The sequence below is a fragment of the Papaver somniferum genome, unplaced genomic scaffold, assembly GCF_003573695.1.
Source record: "Papaver somniferum cultivar HN1 unplaced genomic scaffold, ASM357369v1 unplaced-scaffold_118, whole genome shotgun sequence".
In the NCBI taxonomy this organism is placed as follows: Eukaryota; Viridiplantae; Streptophyta; class Magnoliopsida; order Ranunculales; family Papaveraceae; genus Papaver; species Papaver somniferum.
The window spans coordinates 11,704,260-11,724,435 of NW_020620825.1; the positions used below are offsets into that span (position 1 = coordinate 11,704,260).

At 36.7% G+C, this 20,176-nt stretch overlaps 2 protein-coding genes across 3 annotated transcripts; both read right to left on the reverse strand.

The window, feature by feature from the left end:
• Positions 1 to 5,087: 5,087 nt before the first annotated feature.
• Positions 5,088 to 6,620, reverse strand: LOC113330501. The gene is made up of 2 exons (XM_026577304.1): positions 5,803 to 6,620; positions 5,088 to 5,694 (listed from the first exon to the last, which is right to left on the reverse strand). Exons 1-2 carry the CDS (start codon positions 6,618 to 6,620, stop codon positions 5,088 to 5,090), a joined length of 1,425 nt encoding a protein of 474 aa, XP_026433089.1.
• Positions 6,621 to 9,177: 2,557 nt separating this feature from the next.
• On the reverse strand, positions 9,178 to 15,425 carry LOC113330725. 2 transcript variants are annotated; one of them, XM_026577555.1, is made up of 4 exons: positions 15,223 to 15,425; positions 15,004 to 15,080; positions 10,471 to 13,669; positions 9,178 to 9,401 (listed from the first exon to the last, which is right to left on the reverse strand). In XM_026577555.1, exon 3 carries the CDS (start codon positions 13,549 to 13,551, stop codon positions 10,471 to 10,473), a length of 3,081 nt encoding a protein of 1,026 aa, XP_026433340.1. In that variant the 5' UTR covers positions 13,552 to 13,669; positions 15,004 to 15,080; positions 15,223 to 15,425; the 3' UTR covers positions 9,178 to 9,401. The 2 variants fall into 2 exon arrangements, with proteins under 2 accessions (XP_026433340.1, XP_026433339.1); XM_026577554.1 differs by lacking the exon at positions 9,178 to 9,401 and adding an exon at positions 9,821 to 10,064.
• Positions 15,426 to 20,176: the final 4,751 nt, after the last annotated feature.

The following is a 20,176-nucleotide window of genomic DNA, read 5'->3' on the forward strand; positions in this document are numbered from 1 at the left end:
ATGCTAGGTGTGTGGACTGGTGATTGAGATAAACTTTCAGTTTATGTGAATGTTTTGAAGTTGTTGTCGATGAGTTGGTAGAAGCAATGAAAGGAACTGGGGTTGTTGTATTTGATTGTGTGGGTTGTTGGAATAGAAATTTATGAAGGTGATATGAATTGCAGGTAGTGGAAGTGATGTAGCACCATCATGGATGGAATTGGAGTTGTGATGCGCCATGATGGAGCAATTGTGAGTTTCGCATGTGCAATGGCTCATGCCTTGGCAGAATAGACATGTCAGCCTAGATGACTCTGACTCGCCCATAATAGGTCTGAATTATGATATCACTGAGTTAATTCAGTTGACCTAGATTGTTGGGAGGTAAAGGACTAAAACGTCTTTTAAAATGAAAAAATGTGGATAGGTGGCAGAAAACTGCAACTAACTCTCTAACTTTCTATCCACCGTTTTTTCAAAATAAAGTACAAAACTAGCCTAGATTTATAAGAAAAAAAAAGCATTAATTTGAAAAGCACCAAACAAACAGGCCTAGATTTGTAAATTGCCAAAAAAATTACTCTAGAACTTCTCAAGAGACTCCAGAAAATAAGAAGTGAAATTCAATGTTGACTACTGAAAATAAATGGTTCAGCGCCATTTCAGTTAACAAATCGTCTTAGGTTTGTCAAACATGAACTTAAAAACTGGAATCTTTCCCACTTTGGTAATATTGATCACAAGGTTAGAACTCTTGGTAATCAGCTCCAGAACCTGAATAGTATCCCTCTTCCTATTCAGAATGTTGAGAAAATTAAACAAGTTGAACAAGAGTTAGAACACTGGCAGAAAGTACAAGAAGAATTCTATGCCCAGAAATCTCGACAAGAATTCTTTAAGTATTTTGACCATAACACCGGTTTTTATCACAATCATGTCAATAGAAGGAAACACTCCAATCATATAAATTCTCTTAAGTTTAATAATGGTCACTGGGTTAATGATAGACCAGGTCCTGAAACTCTCCTTGTTAAGCGTTTTAGTTCTACAGGGACTAGTTCCAACCCCTATAGGAATAATTATTTTCTTAACTGCATTAGCCCATGTATCACTGAGGAGGATAATTATTTCCTTCTCGGACCTATTACTCAACAAGAAGTTAGGGACACTATTAACGAAATGACTATATGGACTGATCCAGGGCCGGATGGATTTCCCCCTTGCTTCTACAAGGAAAATATGGATCTTATTTTAACAGATGTTTGGAAGACTGTTTCTAGTATCTTCAATTCCAAACATTTGGTTAAAGAGATGAACCATACTTTCCTGTCTCTTATTCCAAAGATTAACAACCCGTCGTCGCTTGTGGATTTTCAGCCTATTTCTCTATGCAATGCTAATTACAATATCATATCCAAGATCATTGTAAATATAAAGAAACATCTCTTGAGTAATATTATAAGCCCTTTTCAAGCGGCATATGTCCCAAATAGACATATTCATGACAATGTCATAATTGCTCATGAATTAGTCCACTTAGTGAAGAGGAAGAGGAAAAAAGACAGGTGGGGAGTTATGGGCCTCAAGTTATATATGTTTAAGGCATTCGATAGAGTCGAATGGCCTTTTCTCATTGATGTTCTCAAGTCTTTTGGATTTTCGAAACACTCGTGTGATCTTATCTACCAATGCGTAAGCACTACGAGCATTTCCATAATGTTAAACAGTACTCAATGTAAAGCTTATAGACCAACTAGGGATCTGAGATAAGGAGATTCCCTGTCACCATAACTATTTATTATCTGCATGGAGTCCCTATACAGATATCTTATGCATGCTGAAAGCTGCAACCTGATCCACGGTTTTAAGGTTACTAAAGATACACCAAGTATTATTCACCTGCTTTTTGCAGATGATTGTCTTGTTTTTACTAAAGCTTCACATTTTGAAGCTGAGAATCTTATGAGCCTTATTAAATATTTCGGTGTTATATCTGGTCAAGTCATAAACTTTGATAAATCGGTTTGCTTTTTCAGTCATAATGTAGACCCTAGTTTTGTTGTTTCGCTTATCAGGGCTCTGAATGTGAAGAAGATTGCCATAAATGGAAAGTACCTGGGTATTCCTTTTTTCATCACTAAGTCCAAAACTGACTCTTTCATTCACCTAGCTAGTCATTTTGATAAGCGTTTACAAAAACGGTCAGGTAAGAACATAAACCAAGCTGATAGGTCTGTTCTGGTTGAACATGTTCTCAAGGCCTCTCCGGTCTATCATATGAAGATTTTTTCACTTTTTGACAGTGTTATACATCGAATAGAACAATCCCAAAGAGATTTCTGGTTGGGGAAAACCAGGCCTGGTGGACTCTACTTGAAAATTTGGGGCAATATTTGTACCCACAAATTTCAAAGAGGTCTTGGTTTAAAAACCTCAGTCATGTTAATTTAGTGTTACTCGCTAAAACTGCTTAGAATTTAGTTCATTCCCAGAATGATCTATGTTTTAAAATTTTGAAATGCAAATATTTCAAAAATTGTTCTCCCCTCCATTACTCTAAGAGCAAAGATTGCTTTTGGGTATGGAGAAGTATTTATAAAGGGATGGATTTCATTACTTGTTATGCTTTGTGGGATCTAAGGGATGGCAATAACATACTGGCTTTTAGAGACAATTGGATTCCCAATAGTGCTCAGTCATTATGCTCTGCCTACCCAAGTCCTAATTTTCTAATTTCTGATTTGATTGATAAAGACACTAACAGCTGGAATTTGGATTTGGTTAATGCTTATTTCACTCCTCAGAATGCACAGATCATTCAAGTATTAGAGTCCCTCTTTCGGATCATGACATATTAATCTGGCCATTTTCTAAAAATGGTCAATTCACTGTCAAAACAGCTTATAAGCTTCTGTCTAGACAATATGAGTTTATTAATAATCCTCAAAACCAAAACCCTTTATATAAGTCTATTTGGAAGCATCCAGCTCTTTCCAAAGTTCAGTTATTTGCTCGGAAATGCTATGAGAATATTTTGCTTGCTAAGACTATCATTTGTAGGGATAATAACTTTCATGATGTGAACTGTAATTTGTGTGGTACTGTGGTTCCTGAAACTCCTGAGCATCTCATTTTACATTCTCCTTTTGCTCAGGCAGTTTGGTCTTTAACCCCTTTTGAATCTAAAAGAATGAGTTGGACATTGGTTATCCTCCAATGCCCTTAAAGATAAAGTTGTTGTTGTGTTATTATTTGCTTGGAGTATATGTAAGGATAGGTGTTCCTTGGTTTTTCAGGGAAAAAACTTACATCCTAGCACTGCTGCGAGACTAGCTCTTAATCTTGTGAATGACTCAGAATCCTATCTTAGAACTGAAACTGTTGTTCGCATACCTTCCAATGAACCTTCAACTGGAAATGACCTAATTTCTTTAGTTTCTTCCTTGCCAGATGATTGTATTATTGTTTATAGTGATGCATCTTTTGACAGTAATACTAATATGTCCAGGTCTGGTTTGATTATGAATGATATAACAAGAAACTACATTGGATGCAAAACAATTCCAGGAGTAGCTAGGAGTGCTGAAGAAGCTGAATGCTTGGCATGACTGAAAGCTTGTATGCGGGTGAAAGAAAGGAATAAGAGGAAAATATGCTTCATCAGCGATGCTCAATTAGTAGTAGGTTCTTTCAATTCAAATAATAACCAGTTTTTCTAGTACAATAACACTATTTTAGATGATTGCAGGTTAATTCAATCTTATATTTCATTCTCTAGAGTTGAGTTTCTTAAAAGAAATCTCAATACCATGGCTGATACAGCAGCTAAGCACTGTAATAAATTTAGAGTTCAGGGAGAATGGCGAGGTATAGTTCCAACTTTCCTGATACATCATTTGTAACTTCTCTGGTTTAGTGACATTCATTTTTCTTAGCAAAAAACAAAAAAAAAAATCCAATGCTGTACTGCTTCGGATTCTTGGAAAAGGTGATAACATCTCTTTTCCAAAAATGGAGGGAGTATGAATATGAAAAACAAACAAATATTTTGGATTCTTATTTTCATAAGAAGTCTATTATAGGGGATCCAAAGATTTGGTTTTGAGGGCTCCCAAAGATTTAAATGTCCTAAATATGGACAAAGAGGGCCTAATATCTATAATAAAAATACAAAAACAACCTTTGATAACTAATCTAATTATCTAACCTAAACCTAATTAAAATCAAAATCAAAGACTAAACCTAACAAAAAAAAATTAAAAAAAAAATCACGACATTAAACTCAAAAATACCAAGACACCTCCTTTTCTTCCTCTCTTCTTCTACTTTTTTTTCAAAGGACTTCAATTAGGTAAGAATCGAAAAACCCATCTATTTTTTTCACCATTTTGATTGCACCACTAGGTTAGATTTGATTAATTTAGGGATTAGGAAATTCGTTTCAGAAACAAATACGATTAGGAAACCAATATTTCTCAACCGTAGGAATTTTTTACGGTTGGGAAAATATGAACTCCCCACCGTATATGGTTTTCACCGTTAGAAAACCTAACTGTATGTTGTCTTTTTTTATTATTATTTTAAAAAAATCCAACCGTAAGTTACTCTAGTTTTATCTACGGTTAGAAAAATATGAACTCCCAACCGTATGTTATATTTACGGTTTGAAAACGGTTTGGTTTTCAAACCGGAAGCTCCATATTCAAAAAAATATATTTATATATTCTTATTTTCTATTTTTTATTTTCAAACCCTAATTATAAATCAAATAATCCCTCTTATCTAATCACTTATGTTATTAGTTAATCTAGTTATGATAATAATTAATTGAAGACATTCACGGATAATAATTGATTGAAGAATGGGTTGCACGGACACCGACACGTGACACGGTTACGACACGGTTATGGGGACACGTTAATTCTCAAAAAAAAAAAGGTTACGGGGACACGTTTAATAGATATCTAAAATTTCAAAAATTCAAATACCAATATGCATTTATTGAACGTGAAATATATGTCTAATAATAAATATAAGTTTGAAGTAAAATAATAAACTTGAAGTGGGAAAAAAAACCCTATAAATAGTGAAAAAACCTCCTCAATTCCTTAATTGTCATCTAAGTTCACATCTTCATCAACAGGTACAGCTGGATCATTGAATGTCACACTCTCTAGTTCTGGTTCATCAAGCGAAAGATTTGCAATCTCAAGTATTCCACCGCTTCCCATAGTATCAAATGTATCACCTGCAACATCCCACATTCTTGTCTCACCTGTCATATAATGTGGTTCTCTTCGGGACAGAAGGCGAAGATTAGAATGCACATACACTAGATCTTCTCCTCTTTTTGGTGTGATCTTATTTCTTTTCAAAGAATTAATGAAGCCAAAGGTACTCCAGTTTCTTTCACAGCAATATGAAAAGCTAGGTTGGGCAAGAGTTCTGAAAGCTAACCTCTGCCATATAGGAGTAGGTGTACCATAAGTAACCCACCATATAAATGACTCCATACACCATCTATCAACAATGCAATTAGCAGTCGCAAATTCTCTCATTCCAGCAGAAAAAAGAGCAAATTCAGTATTCACTTTTCTTAGTTCTTCCCCTTCAAAATATCTCTCAAAGCATATACGCCGTTTCTTTGACATATCATCATCTACATGCGGAGCTAGACGACCCGACGACTCACTAAGCCATTCCTGGCTATAATACCTATAATCCAAAGATCATTTGGTTCATTTTTGATAAAAAGGAACAGTTTAAATTATTGTTGACTAAATTGGAAGTAAAATAAATTTAAATGGTGGACAGTTATCATACCTGGGATTTAAAGAGTGAGCTAAACAGTGTAGCGGTGTGTTGGATTTACCCCATCGACTTGTCAATATCTCATACACGACATAATAAAATGAAGAATCTTGAAATTCAGTTAGGCCTTCTTTGCGGTATATAACCTTTCTTACCTTTTCTATCATAGACTCCCACATATCATACACCAAATGAAGGCATGGACGATCAGTATCAGTTCGTCGTAACATGTCATAAATTGACTCGGTGAATGCAATGATATAATCTACTTTGTCCCACCATTGGTCATTCAATGTTGTCTCCTTCAAAAATTGAGCTTTTCCAACATCATCATCTATGTACGAAGTCCACTTCGGACTGATCACCATGCTTTGTAAACCTTCTTTTATATCAACAAATCTTTGGAGCATTATTACACTCGAAGCAAAGCGTGTGTAAGCTACGGTAAGCAACTTCAACTTATTATGATCATTAAACATTTCCAACCTCATGGAGTGAGTCATAATGAACTTTCTTACGAACACGGCATCCGAAATAATATCACTTATCCAAGAACACTCAGCAAACGTTTCATCATTGGCTTCGGTGTTCTTTGCAGCACATATATTCTTCAGAGCAAGATTTAATGTATGGACCACACATGGAGTCCAAAATATATGAGGAAAATGTGTCTCAATAAGTAAGCCTGCACTTTTACAAACCGGAGCATTGTCAGTTATGACTTGAACCACGTTATCTGCACCAACTTCATTGATCGTCTCTTTTAGAAAATTAGCTATGAACACTTTGTCCTTGTATTCACCTTGGAAGTTTACAGCCTTAAGAAACATTGGACCACTTTCACAAACGACAATAAAATTAATAATAGGCCTTCTTTGAAAATCAGTCCAACCATCAGAAACAATAGTAACTCCATTATGTTTCCACGTACTTTTTATTGGATCAAGCTAGGGCTGCACAAGACCCGCCCACGATACCCAAACCCACCCGTACCCGCTAAATCCGTGGGTTTTTAATCCATACCCGCCCGTTGTGGGTGCGGGGTTGGTTATGAAAAAAAAAACCGCTGTCTGTGGGTGCGAGGTTGGTTTAAGCTAATACCCGCCCATACCCGCCCAAAAAACCCGTAGATTATATACCATTACATAAAACTAATCCTAGTCGTCCATTATGAAACCCTAATACTAGTAGATAGGATAACTGATAACCCTCATTCACTTTCTACACTCTTCTCTCTGTTCGGCCTCTCCTCTTCTTCCTCCTCAGTTCTTCTTCTTCACCTACGAACGACAATTACCAGAAATCTTCACCAGAAATCGACAACAACAACTTCGAATCTTCACCAGAAATCGACAACAATCGAAAAATCAACAAATTCAACACTTAATCTTCATCTGTGAACTTCCTAGATATGAATATTTTGGGGGTTTTGGTTATTTTTTCTCACTTAATCAAGGAGAATAGAAGTTACTCTAAATACTTGAATATAAAGCGGGTTTAAACCCGTTTAAACCCATACCCGCCAAACCCGTAGCGGGCGGGTAACAAAACCCGCCCGCTGTTTGTGGGTGCGGGGTTGGTTATGAAAAAAGAAACCCGCAGTCTGTGGGTGCGAGGTTGGTTTTAGCTTATACCCGCCCATGTGCAGCCCTAGATCAAGCAGCTTTCTAATGTGATTTTTTTCTTCCTGCAAAAGAGTTGTTCTCAACTGGTTGTATCCCGGAGGTATGTAGCCCGAAAGTGTTTTGATGTTTGCAGTAGCTCTCCTTGTAACCTCAATAAAATATGGATTCTTCGCCAAATTAAAAGGTAGTCCTGCTGAATAAAACATTCTTGCAATCAACCTGTTCATATCTTCGCGAGCGTCAATGTTGAATGCATTTTGAATAGTATCCTTCCTTTTCTTGGATAGTACATCAAATGAAGTTGAACTCGAAAAGTCCGTTAGCGCATGACTCCCGGAATTTGGCAAAGAAACCTATTTAGGTTTAGAAGCCTTAGCTCTTGTTTCAGCATCATCGGATAATTTTTTCATCTCAGCTAAGTCTTCCACAATGACTTTGGCACATTTTTTGATTCCTTCATTTGGTATCTTTAACAGATGCGCATTTATCCTTGAATATGATCCCTTATAGTTAATTCGACAATAGTGACATGTAAATGATACATTCCCTCCTCCTTCAGCCTTGCTCAGTTTTGTGACATATTTCCATAGAGGAGGGCTCTCTTCATCAATGGCACTCATTCTCTTGTTATAACATGTACAACAGTACAATAAACTCATATGAAATACTACATAATTATCAAAAAAGCAAGTAGCATATATACTGAACATTACTACCAATTTTGAAATTTAGACGACACTATGTTGCACTAACAGTAATTGTAGATTATCAAATGTATCAATGATCAGTATTTCTAAAGCAATCAAACAATGTAACAAGATCTAGACATCATGAATAAATTAAAGGATAATCATCAATGGCCTTGGCTAATATTCCAAAAGATTAATATTAAAATATATATAATATGTTTAGAAATGAACAAAAGAGAAAAAGATCATACCTGTTTTGATTTGCCGCATAACTGTTCTACAATTCTTTTTTCTTCTTCTTTCGCTTGTTTTTATACTGTGTTGTATTTCTTTTAACCCTAGTAACCTATTGAATACGGATATACTTTAGATAGAAGATATTTTATGATTTTCTTTATATGATATTTAATTTATATATTTTCTGGTATTTTTATACCCTATGTGGCGTGTCAGGGAGGTGTCCACCCGTGTCAGAAATCCCCAAATCACGGGACACTCACGTGGTGTGTCCAAGCCGTGTCGTCACCGTGTCCGTGTCCAAGAAGTGTCCGCCACGGTTACGCGGCCTATATCTGCATGTTCGTGCATCACTGATTGAAGACATACTAGTCATTAACATAATTAGTAAGATAAGGGATTTTGTTGATTATTTTCATCTTGGGTAAATGACCCAGACCGGCCAAAAAAAATATATGAACATAGCCTAATGCTAAGTCTTATGGGTGCTAATCTAGCAGCTAGAATAGCAATCCACGTCAGCTAAGGCAACCTCCTAAGTCCTATGGGAGTGCTAATCTAGCAGCTAGATTAGCAGTCCACATCATCTGGGACCACTGTCCAGCGTTGTTTGGTCCATCGCCCGCACTGTTTGGTTCAGCGCTTTAAATCTCAGCCGTTAGATCAGAAAATTAATCTCCCAGCACTAAACCATTCAGCGTAAAGGTCACTTTTTGAGCGTTGAACCATTCAACGCTTCAATCTCGATGCTAGTTCAAGTGCGAGCAAATGTCAGGAGAGAGAACTAGTGCTAATAAATAGGGATAGGCCACACCTTTTTTTTTTGAATTACAACACTTTTCTGCTAATCTAGCCCATAGGACTTAGCCTAAGGGAATACGAAGAAGGGAAGATAATAAGTTACATAACTCAGAAAATCCTAAGAATCCCATTAAGTTTCAAAGATCCAACCCAGCCTTGCTCAATCATATCCATCCCTGCTCCACAAGCCAGCCAACTGATGAATAACTCACATTAAGTTTCAAAGATCCAACCCAGCCTTGCTCAATTATATCCATCCCTGCTCCACAAGCCAGCCAATAGACGAATAACTCAATTTGATGCCTACCACCACAAAATTGCAGGCGAGAGAAATAAAAAAAAAACTGTTGCCTGTTGATGATCCAGTAATCAACCTCAAGTACTCTGGAGTTCATTCAAATATGCTGAATTTCATAACACGGTGTATGAAACGATTATGTCAAATTCAGAAACATTAGCGAATAACTAAATGTTGCCAGAGTCTAGGCCATGAATCCACAGGAAGGAGTATTCTGCAAACTCTTCTATCAACTTACAAACAGTTATGTTAGTTTATTATGATAAGTTCTTGGGCAAGGTTATCAGAAAGAAAACAGACGTGCATTTTTAAATACAATAATATAAATCACAGATTACTCCGGATTATGATTATCAATTCTATCAAAAAAAAAAGAGAGGGAGAAGAATAGATGGAATAAGAAATATTATGTAAGAGTTAAGGCCCCAATATTGATCATTGTTACTTCGCCAGATATACAACCAAGACCTCTCCTCTGTCTAGACCCTCGTAATCTATAAAGGAGAATTGAGATACAAGTTCTTATGTCCTGTTTGATAATTTTATGAGAAGTGAAGAAAATAAAGTTATAGATACAACAAACACACCAAATCCTCAGCATTCTCTGGTTGCAGATACCTTTCTCTGTCAGTTATTCAGAGCAAAATCAAAACTGGGAAGCACCAGAAAGTATAAAACACTTGCAACTACAAAGGAAATAACATGTAAACCTAACTGTTTTTCTTCTGCGTTTTTCTTCTCACAATCATTTTCATGAATCCCATCATCGTCATCATCATCCCGCCAATCTTATTCATCTCCGGGTCCTGACCAAGTCCCTTCCTATAATAAGCAGCCAAAGGCCCATATACCAGTGATCTATCTGTATATCTATCTATCTGTCTATGTCAACCCCCTTCCATCTATATTTCTCTTTTCTTCCTAATTCAACAATAGATCCTCCGCTAAGGAGGAAGAACAAGAGAAACCTTTGGTTTCTAAAAATAAGTTTAAAAATGAGATTCAGATTTAGATTCAGATAATAACAAACCTAGCGCCACTGTGACTGATGCTTGAAATTGACAGGGTGCCCATCCCACCCTGAATCTGGTTCACTCCTTTTCAACCCAAGCCCTGAACTCAGCGGCTGAAGACTTAACCTCATTTGCTGCTGCTGCTCCACTAAAGAACCATTCCCAGGAGTACTTAAAAGCTGCCTCAACCCACCACCTGATTCCCTAAACTCACCATCTGCCACTGGTGCTGCTAATGTCAGCCCAAAGTTCAGGTCAAGTACTGGCCTTGTAGAGGGACCAACCCCATCAAGAGGAGATGATTGATTCCCCATGCTCATAAGATATGGTCGGGAGTAAGATGACGGACCAGCCTCCATGAAGCCCATCAGCTCTGGTGCCACAGGGGCTCCTCTATAATCTACAACATAAGGTGCAGAGGCAGCTGCTCCATACATAGACAAGGAAAGAGGAACAGTATGCCCCATTGTAAGCCCGCCGTAATCAAACATCAAAGACGGGGAGGGTGCAAAAGTGGTAGCAGGTTGTGCCCCTACTGCAGGCCCTGATAATCCTCTTAGATTGACATCCATCATGGAACTACCAGTAGCCTGTCCATTTGGGAGGAAAGACAGAGTCTGGGGAGGGAACTCATTCCTCCTTACCTCCACCCTTGTACCCATGATAGAAATAATAGGATCTTTCTCCACCTGAAACCCACCATGAGAATTCTTTCTTTGGAAGGAAGATGTACCAAAATCAACTTCATTCAAGTCGATGTTCTTCAAAGAAGCCTGCTTCAGTGATGATGATGCAGAAGTGAATAGGGTGGGACGGGAATCCAGATGACTGCCAGCAAATCGTCCCTCTGTCCTCCAATCTGATGATGGCATGTTCTCGTTGTCACCATCGAGGTTTAGGTCCAACTCCAATCTATCGACTTTTCTTGAATTCACATCTACGCAAGATTCCCCAGAAGGTAGGCCTGATGAGACTGGGATTTGTTTCTCAACTACCAAATCAACAGCTTCACTTTTATCTCCTTCCATCAAATTCAAGTCAATACCTCGAAAATCCTGTCTCTGCTTGAAACTCGGGCTGCACTCTTCAGCTGAGACTGTCTTCTCACTTGCTGCAGCAGATCTCTTTGATCCTTGTTCCTCGACAAAACACAGAGTGGGTTCTGCAGTAAAATCGGATTTTACTAGTTTTGAGGGAGAAGCAAACTTTGCTGGGGGAGAGTTTGAAGTTCTTTGATGATTTACTTCCTCCGAAGAAACCTCGTCATTCAGATCAAAGTCGCACATGCTTTTCTCAGTCTTCCCTTCTGGCACCTGAGCAGCTGCAGTGACCTGAGGTAAGTCCTGGCCGGCGGCAGAATCTTTAGGTTCGCTCATGTTCTCCGAATTTGTTGAATGATCGTCCTCTTGATTTGAACCAGCAGAGAGATTTTCGCCAGTTGACATTTCACTAGATCGTCCCGTGACAGAATGGAGCTCTCCATTTATTGAATCGGGGCTCTTTGGCCGGATGACTCCGCCAGCATCAGAATTGTTGCCAGAAGAAGACCCGCAGACTGATTCCCTGTAATCCACTACTTGTCTTCGAACTTCTTTAGCAACTTGGGTAGCAACTTCGAGTGCATCATCTATCATAAAGTCAAGTTCCATATCCAATTTACTCTTATCGGCTATATTTGAGAGTTTTGAACTACCAATAGTACTCGATACACTAAGGGCTGTTGAAGATCTGGTCTTCCCGCCTTGCTCCTTCAAAACTAACTTACCAGTTAGCTCTTTCCCATCGTTAACTGCATTAGCACACTGCTTCCTCGAATTGCTAGTCTCTTGATTCTCTTGCTTCCTCAAGTTAGAGCGATCAATAGGTGAGTTTGCTAATGCATTAGAATATCCATCCATCTGAGATGTAGGCTTGATCTCCATTTTGCTACTCAACTGTTTTAGAACCCCGGAAGTAAGCACCTCACTTTTTGGGTTGAAAGCCAACGCCCTGGGACCTTTCTCAGCAGCAGTTGTGGTAGTCTTCTTAGGAGGGGGATCTTTGTCTTTGGCATCAACATGGCATAGGACAGATGGCCCTGAAGATTGTAAAGCCTTTGAAGGAGGATCACTAGAGGAAATACGAGGTTCAGGAACAGTTGTCGATGAAGTAAAATGCAGCTTCTCTTCACCAGTTTTATCTAGGCCACATGTGATGGTCTTCGTCTCATGATCTGGAGCCTCTTTGGACTCTTCTTCAAAATTATTTTCTATTGGATCTTGAGAATGAGAAGTAGAAACAGGTACCGCTGCTTCTTGGTCCAAAGAGGATTCCTTCACAGGAGATTTTGTTGCTGGAGGAGGACTGGGCAAAATTGACCGAGACTGAGCATCACCTTCATTCACATCCTCATTCTTCAAAGTCATGGTTGTAGGTATTTCACTGGAAGCAGAAACCTGGACATCTTTAAGGCATCCTGACTGAAAACTACCTGAGCTGCCAGTATGTTGCAATACCCCACCAACTGGTTTCGCAGCAAGGTGACTTTTTTCATCAGCATTTTCTCGGAGTGGACCATGACCCACCGAGCCACTATCCGCAGGTATTGTTTTTACCTCTGTACAAATTTGGTTTTCATTCACAACATTCTGCTGATATGCTTCGCTGTCGTTCCCACCTCCGTTCCAACTATCAAACAGACTCTTTGCAATTTCTTGAACCTTAGCGCACTTATGCCCAAGGAGATTATTGACTGTTGTCCTGATTCCAGAAGTATCACAAATTTCCCTACCTACAGGCAGCTTCATAAGTGATCCTAATATTAATCTGATTGATTCTTCAACAGAGCCGTCACTTATCTCGTTACTGTTGGATGCTTGTCGAAGCCATTTGTCTAGTAGGAACAATCCATCCAACCTAACAAATTGATCAAGACTATCTTTATTCTCCGTGGATGCCAAGGTACTGGCAGCAGTACACCATTGTCTAGCAGCTTCACTCATGTTCTTTGGCGCATATAAGTTCTCGTTCTTCAAAATGGCAATCCATTCTTCAATTTTAGCAGGGGTCAAGAGCCCATCCTTCATATCAGTAAGGGTGAAAAAGGCTACTAACGTCATACTATCTGTATAATCCAGCTCGGTGCATCCATACTCCGAAATAACCTTCAAAAGATGCTAATTACTCTTTTGTTTGCAACGAGAATGCTAAACTACTTGGGACAAGTCATGCTTTCCACTGCACCATAAAACAACTTATGTGTAAGGAGCAGGTAAAAGACTCAGAAGTTAATGCATACGCACGAACATGATGATCCCAGGAGGAACATAAAGATGTAGATTACAAAATAATAAGAGCAGAATCAAACAAGAAAAGATGTGTGCTGGTAGCTATACCAGTCACAAGATATGTACACAACACACAATGACCCAGATATTCATTTCAACAAAATTTTGTTCCATCTCTAACCAATGTGACTTTTGTCATAATAAACAAATTCCAAGTAAACCATTTTATACTTTTAATATCTAACTACAAATATTCTAACAATATACACTAACTCTAGGTGTGGTCATAAGAGTAAGGTATAGAAGCGGAGAGGGGTATGTGAAGTCGTGTACTTTAGTCTCCAGTGGTAAGAAAAAGTGCACAATGAAAAGAGTGGACGCACAGCATCACTTAAAAGTAAAGATCTATAACAGAACTAGTATGCACTTAGCGGAAAGGACCTCACAGCTAATGATAGGGCTATGGTAGATCTTTTGCCTTATATAATTAAATTCATTGTGGGGGAGTGTTTAACATTAAGACGCCTCCTCTTCTGCATGAAAATTTAGAAGGATATGATACAGATCAATGAGCTTACCTTTCTCATGAAGCAAAACAAAATATTATGTAGCCTATACTAACTAGAGGTTTGTATCTAAACAAGACTCGATACATATTTCTCACAATAGAACTTGCCAAAAAACAAATTTCCATGTAAACAAGAAGCTAAGGCTGGATAGCACAGTTTATTATACAATAATGACAACCTAGATCCTAATAAGAAAACACAAAAAGAACCAATCAGATCTGGTAACCCTATAGAGATAGACTCACGATGAATTTATATGTTGATCCCACAAGTATATATTTCCAGATACCGTGTAATACAAATATCAGGCGAATCTAATCACAAAAAATGATTAAAACAAACAAAAGAATGAAATGGCTAAATTGCAGAATTCACCACAAGAAGAAAACTCCAACCAAATTTTAAAAATACAAACAAACGGACCTGGTAACACAGACATTGGAATGGCAATTAAGAAATCATGAATATCTGAATTCTGTTAGTAAGAAAAGAAAATTTAGCTCATGAAGAAGACAATACGGATTCAAATAAAGATGATGAACATTTATAAATGAAGAAACATCTAAATCACAAACAAACTGTTGAAGAAATGAACTGATTGTAAACGGGCAAACAAACAATCAATCAATCAATTTCATAAATTAATATCAGAACCAAAATAAGCTCAAGAACTCACAGAATTAAAAACCGAAAACCCAAGAATTGAAACACTTACAGAGAAACCCTAGTCGAAAGGGGAAGTTTGAGATGAGATAGAAGCAGCAGAATAGTAGGTGAGAAATTCAAAAATATCTGCAAAACAGAATCGAAAATGAATTAATACAAACACAGCTATTGAGATTACATTTCCATTTTTTTTAATTAAATTAAAACGGAAAATATAATTAATTAAATCAATACCCCGAAAAAACACAGTTTTAATTTGATTTTTTACCTCAGTAAACCCTAACTTGTTCGTCAGAACTGAAGAAGAAGAAAACAACCTTTTTCTTTCTTCTTATCCTTAAAACAGAAGTAAAATAGGTCAAAGTTTTGTCTGGATAAAACGTTTCTTTATTTCTTTCTTCTTCGATCTTCTTCTCCTTCTTCTTCTTCTTCCGTTTTTCCGGTTTTCTTATTTATTCCTCCCTCTCTCTTCCGTTGTTGGGTTTAACCTTTACAGCATCTTATTCTATTGGCCGTTAGATAGTCCTTTGTCCGCACAAAGAATGTACGTAAGGATTCTACAGGATATATTCTTTTTTCGTTTTCGAGATTGTGCGTGAGATATCACATCTAACGGTTCAGTATTAACGTAAATTCAGGGAAAACATACACGCGTATTTTCTTCATTAGTCACGTGTTTGTCATATGTGGTATGACCCAAAAAGTGCGAAAAGTGGCCAAGGCTGACAACCAGTAACAGTCGCTCGTTACAGTCTGAAACCCAGTCACGTGCGGTACATATGTGCACATTGATACATTATCCCTACAGCAAAATTCATATGCCTTCAATGCATCAAACAGACACAAGGGCCACAATGGCTATGTTAATTTTATCCTAGGAACTGTCAGGGTTGGAAAATATGTTCGGAGCCCGTAATCTAAAAAGGTTTCTTCAAATTTTCGTTACAAAACTAAACTGGCTTGTCAAATCAACTAGTTTCTCACCCGTGCGAGGCACAAATCTATTTTTTGCTTATTGAATATTGGATGTCCTAAAACAAAGACATTATAAAAATCAGTGACATATCATTAAGCATGATATGCATGATATTCTTGCTACGAAAAAAAAATCAACAAACTATCTAAGTTGGTGTGCAGAAAATCAAAACGAACCAAAAAAAACTAAAACAAATACATGTTCCAAGGGAGGCACTACACCACAGTTTAGAGTGAAAGAGGAAATTAAAAATTTTGTATATAATCTACTGCCTCGATGAATTTGCTTATGCTACTAAATCCAGGCCATGCACGTGCAATATTTTTGCGTAGGTGCAACTAACCTACCTTGACATAATTATGAGCCATTTAAGTAGTGTAATCCAATACTTCGTATATATTTGATTCAAATAGGTGATTATATATAGAGCGTATAAATATATACATATATATATATATGCATGTGTATGTTAGAATTATAGGATGAATCTCTCCTTGTTAGTGTCATTCTGGAGTGACCTACAGGTGCGGAAACAACGGTTGACTAATCCTGGCTCTAACCCCTAAAAGCATTAAAAAATCCAAAAACCTTTATATTTAATTTATATTTCGTAGTTAAACCATTTTGTATTTTATTTTAGTCAAAATTCATATATTTATGTTTTTTTAGCACTGCTCATTCTTAGTTTCTGACTGATCTGTCACTGAAAATGAACAAGACCTCTCCTATTTGAAAATTCCTATGCAATAAAATCATATACGACTAAATTCAAACAAAAATTAACCGTTGCCGATAAGGGAGATCTTTTTGTAGTGTAGATCGAGAACAATAGCATGAGCTCTCCGAGTATGAGGCCTTCTGCCCGTGCAGTCCCTTTGGTAGTGATCCATGAGTTAAGCGATCTACTACATGCTTGAATGAAGGGTTATATCTTCCCCAAGAAATGTGTACCTAACCTAATTAATATGGGCAGTGTTGTACAACTTGTACTCATACTTTGAATTAGGATTTTGTTTTTTATTTTTAAAAGAAGAGTACAAAATCACACCATTGCATGGGAATATCCAACAAATCCGTGTAATATTGGCTCTTTCAAGAAGTGGGGAAAGCAATTCTAGATGAAAGAGCCAATATCACACCATTGCATGGGAATGCAATTTATAGTGTCTTTCTATATTTCTTTAACGAAATAAAAGCATAGACATGGATTATTATGAAATTTTTGTTCTTCATAGTCTTGCAATAAATTCATTCTTATTAAATGGAAACAACTCATCAATATAATAAACAGAGAACCAAGCATAAAATCATCCGAAATTCGAAATTCAATACATTTAATATCAGACTCAGTAGATAATTCCACCTATCAAAATGTATTTGGTAAATATTTTAGAAATACGCACATGATCGGATCATTTAAAACTACTAATCAAGAGTGTAGTTGTAAAACATCACTACCTTGGACTTATCCCTGTAGGATTAAAATCAAGAACAACACGTAGATAAAGAACATCACATAGATAAAGATAAAAAGTATGATAAAATTTGTCAAATCATCCATTTATCGCCATCCAAGAAAGTGGGCTAAAATATATACTTGACATAAGTTGATAAGATTTCTCATACTCCTCTTTTTTGTCGGTGTTCATCAACTACTTCAGATTTCTCCTCAGCACTGCAAAAGCACATGCTATTAGACGATAAAAGTTCAGAACAAAGTTAGCAACCTTTATAAATGTTATCGTAACTTGAACCTTTCATTTGTTGTAGAAGAGATGATAATACTCCACCTATATTATATGAATGGGTGCTAATTTATTGCTTATGCTTAGAATATTCAAGACACGGACTATGGATTTTCTTATCGACAACCTAACTCAAATAAGCTTAAGCATGCATGACAGTGATATATCAAGCTAGTAAAATGGTTTTTGTATATTAAACTAATGAATGGTGTAAGCCAGAGATGTCAACATGTAACCCGTGGGACAACAATCAACTGATGCATACTTATAAGATGTGGATATGCAAGTTTAAATTAAACCGAGTAAAAGATGAAAATGATTGTGCTTTCATTCACACCACGCACCATATATATTTTTCCAGTAATACACGAACATAAATGAGATAATAACAATTAAATGGACCTGTGTTTTGGTTCATGATAATTTTACCTATATTATTTAGATGAGTAGTTTTCTCAAACAACACTAAAACAACCTCCTCATATAAGGGGTCAATTTTTGGGTCCATAATCAGAAGTTACTCGAGAGGGTTGTTTTGTTGTTGTCTAAACGGTTCTATGCTTAAAATTTTTGTAATGGGAGTCAACAAAATGCAAAATCGTACCCGAATACTCCAACTCTTCCAAAACTATCACCAAGCCAACTTACACTTTCTAAAGATTTTCCTTGCAGCTTATGATAAAATATTGACATACGAATGGCTTCAAAAACATTCCTAAACCAAGCCATTATTGTCCTATTGAAAGAATCACGTAAACTGACGTTGAACCATAAGCAGAAGATTTCATACATACGGTGACAGCCGAAGCAAAAGATACAAAACCAACGTGTAGGAAAAACCATGGACATGCCTAAAAGAAAGCAGAAAAAATGATTATAACTGCAAATAAATAAATATGCTTAGATATTAGGGTTGTGTAGAGGTCCCGGAGAAAAGGAAGATTACTTGTTGTTTCTCAGGATATAGAGAACTGACCACATGATACCAATAACTACTCTAACTCGTTTTGATTCATCAGATCTGCACAGCAAAAAACTATTCTCAAGATTTTGAACCAAGAGAAATAAATCACCTGACATGTCTTCGAAGAGGGAAACAACTCAACTGAATGCACTTTCTATGATATCTTCAAAACTACCAATCATGGATCAAGCCCAAAAAAAACTGATATTATCTTATCACATGACAAAACCCTGGGACTCTTTCCTCGGCATGAAAATTTAGAATCAACAAAAAATATTATCGATTTATTATCGATGGAAAGTAGCAGCGACTTTATGCACGTCTTCTGAGTGATCTACAAAATTACACAGGCACGGATAAAAAAAAAGATTAATGTAAGCATGCAAAAACAAAACGTACACTAAAAAAATCATGTTGGAAGAGAAAATCGACGACACCAATGAGACTTTTGGTTTTGATTGCACGTTTTATATATAGAGATGGCGAGTCGAGATAAATGAGCAGTTTTGTAATCGAATAGGAAATTATACCGAGTAATTTGGAAGTAATGTTGTATTTGCCAAAAATAAAAAACTCAGAAAGATTACTATGTTTATTTATACCCATAAATTTTTTCGAGAAAATATTTAGAAATTCGTTATTTGGAAAAATATCAAGATATTTTATAAAATGAACTTACCCTAATCAAATCGTATATAGAGAAGTTTGGAACCATCGAATGTTTTCATTTTAGGGGGCCATTTATTTGTGGCGGGTCCCAAAAAGTTGTGAGAGAACACCGAGGTTGCGGTATAAATCCCTCCAATTGGTAAATTGTATCCCATACTTTTGTATAAGAGATCCCTCCCATTGGTGATTTGTATATCCTATACTTTTGTATAAAAGTACAAGATTGAATGTATTTTATATGGTGAATTGTAATTATGTGAACCCACCAATATAGATTGACGACTCTAAGAGCTTCTCCAATGGAATGTGTGTGAGGAAAAAATTCTTCATCCATGTAGGACACATTTTTATTTTCCCTAAAATATGTCTCCAACCCTAACCTCTTTAACTAATACATAGATGACATGGCATGTTGTTATATAGACATCCTCTTCCTCAACCTCTTGTTTCAGAGGTTCACCAAGAGAATGTCTATCCATCCTAATCAGCATTTTTCAATTAAATTTCATTAAATCAGAATTAAAATTATACCAAATCTAGTATTCATTGTTTCCATAATTTGTTTTCTTCTTCCCATCATATCTTCCCTCTCTTTTCTTTCTCTCCATTGATAGAGCGGAATCTGTAACTTTGACATGTAACTATTTAATTTCTGGACAAATGAAAAATGAAAAACAAAGTGATACGGTTGTTGATCAAGGTTTGGAAATTGTTCATATTATACCTTAGCAGGTAACAAAATGAAGTCCTAAGGGGGGAAATAATCAATTTGGTGAATAACACCATTTTTTTGATTATTTTATCATATGTTGGTGAGTGATGGCCTTTTTCATATCCATAAGTCAAGTTAGTATCTCTGAATGTTTCC

Bases quoted from the DNA above. Each gene is read 5' to 3' on its own strand.
- LOC113330501 (XM_026577304.1), bottom strand. From the start codon at position 6,620: ATGTTTCTTAAGGCTGTAAACTTCCAAGGTGAATACAAGGACAAAGTG. The intron at 5,695-5,802 runs GTATGATAACTG...TTTGGATTATAG, and splicing joins GCTCACTCTTTAAATCCCAG to GTATTATAGCCAGGAATGGC.
- LOC113330725 (XM_026577555.1), bottom strand. From the start codon at position 13,551: ATGACGTTAGTAGCCTTTTTCACCCTTACTGATATGAAGGATGGGCTC.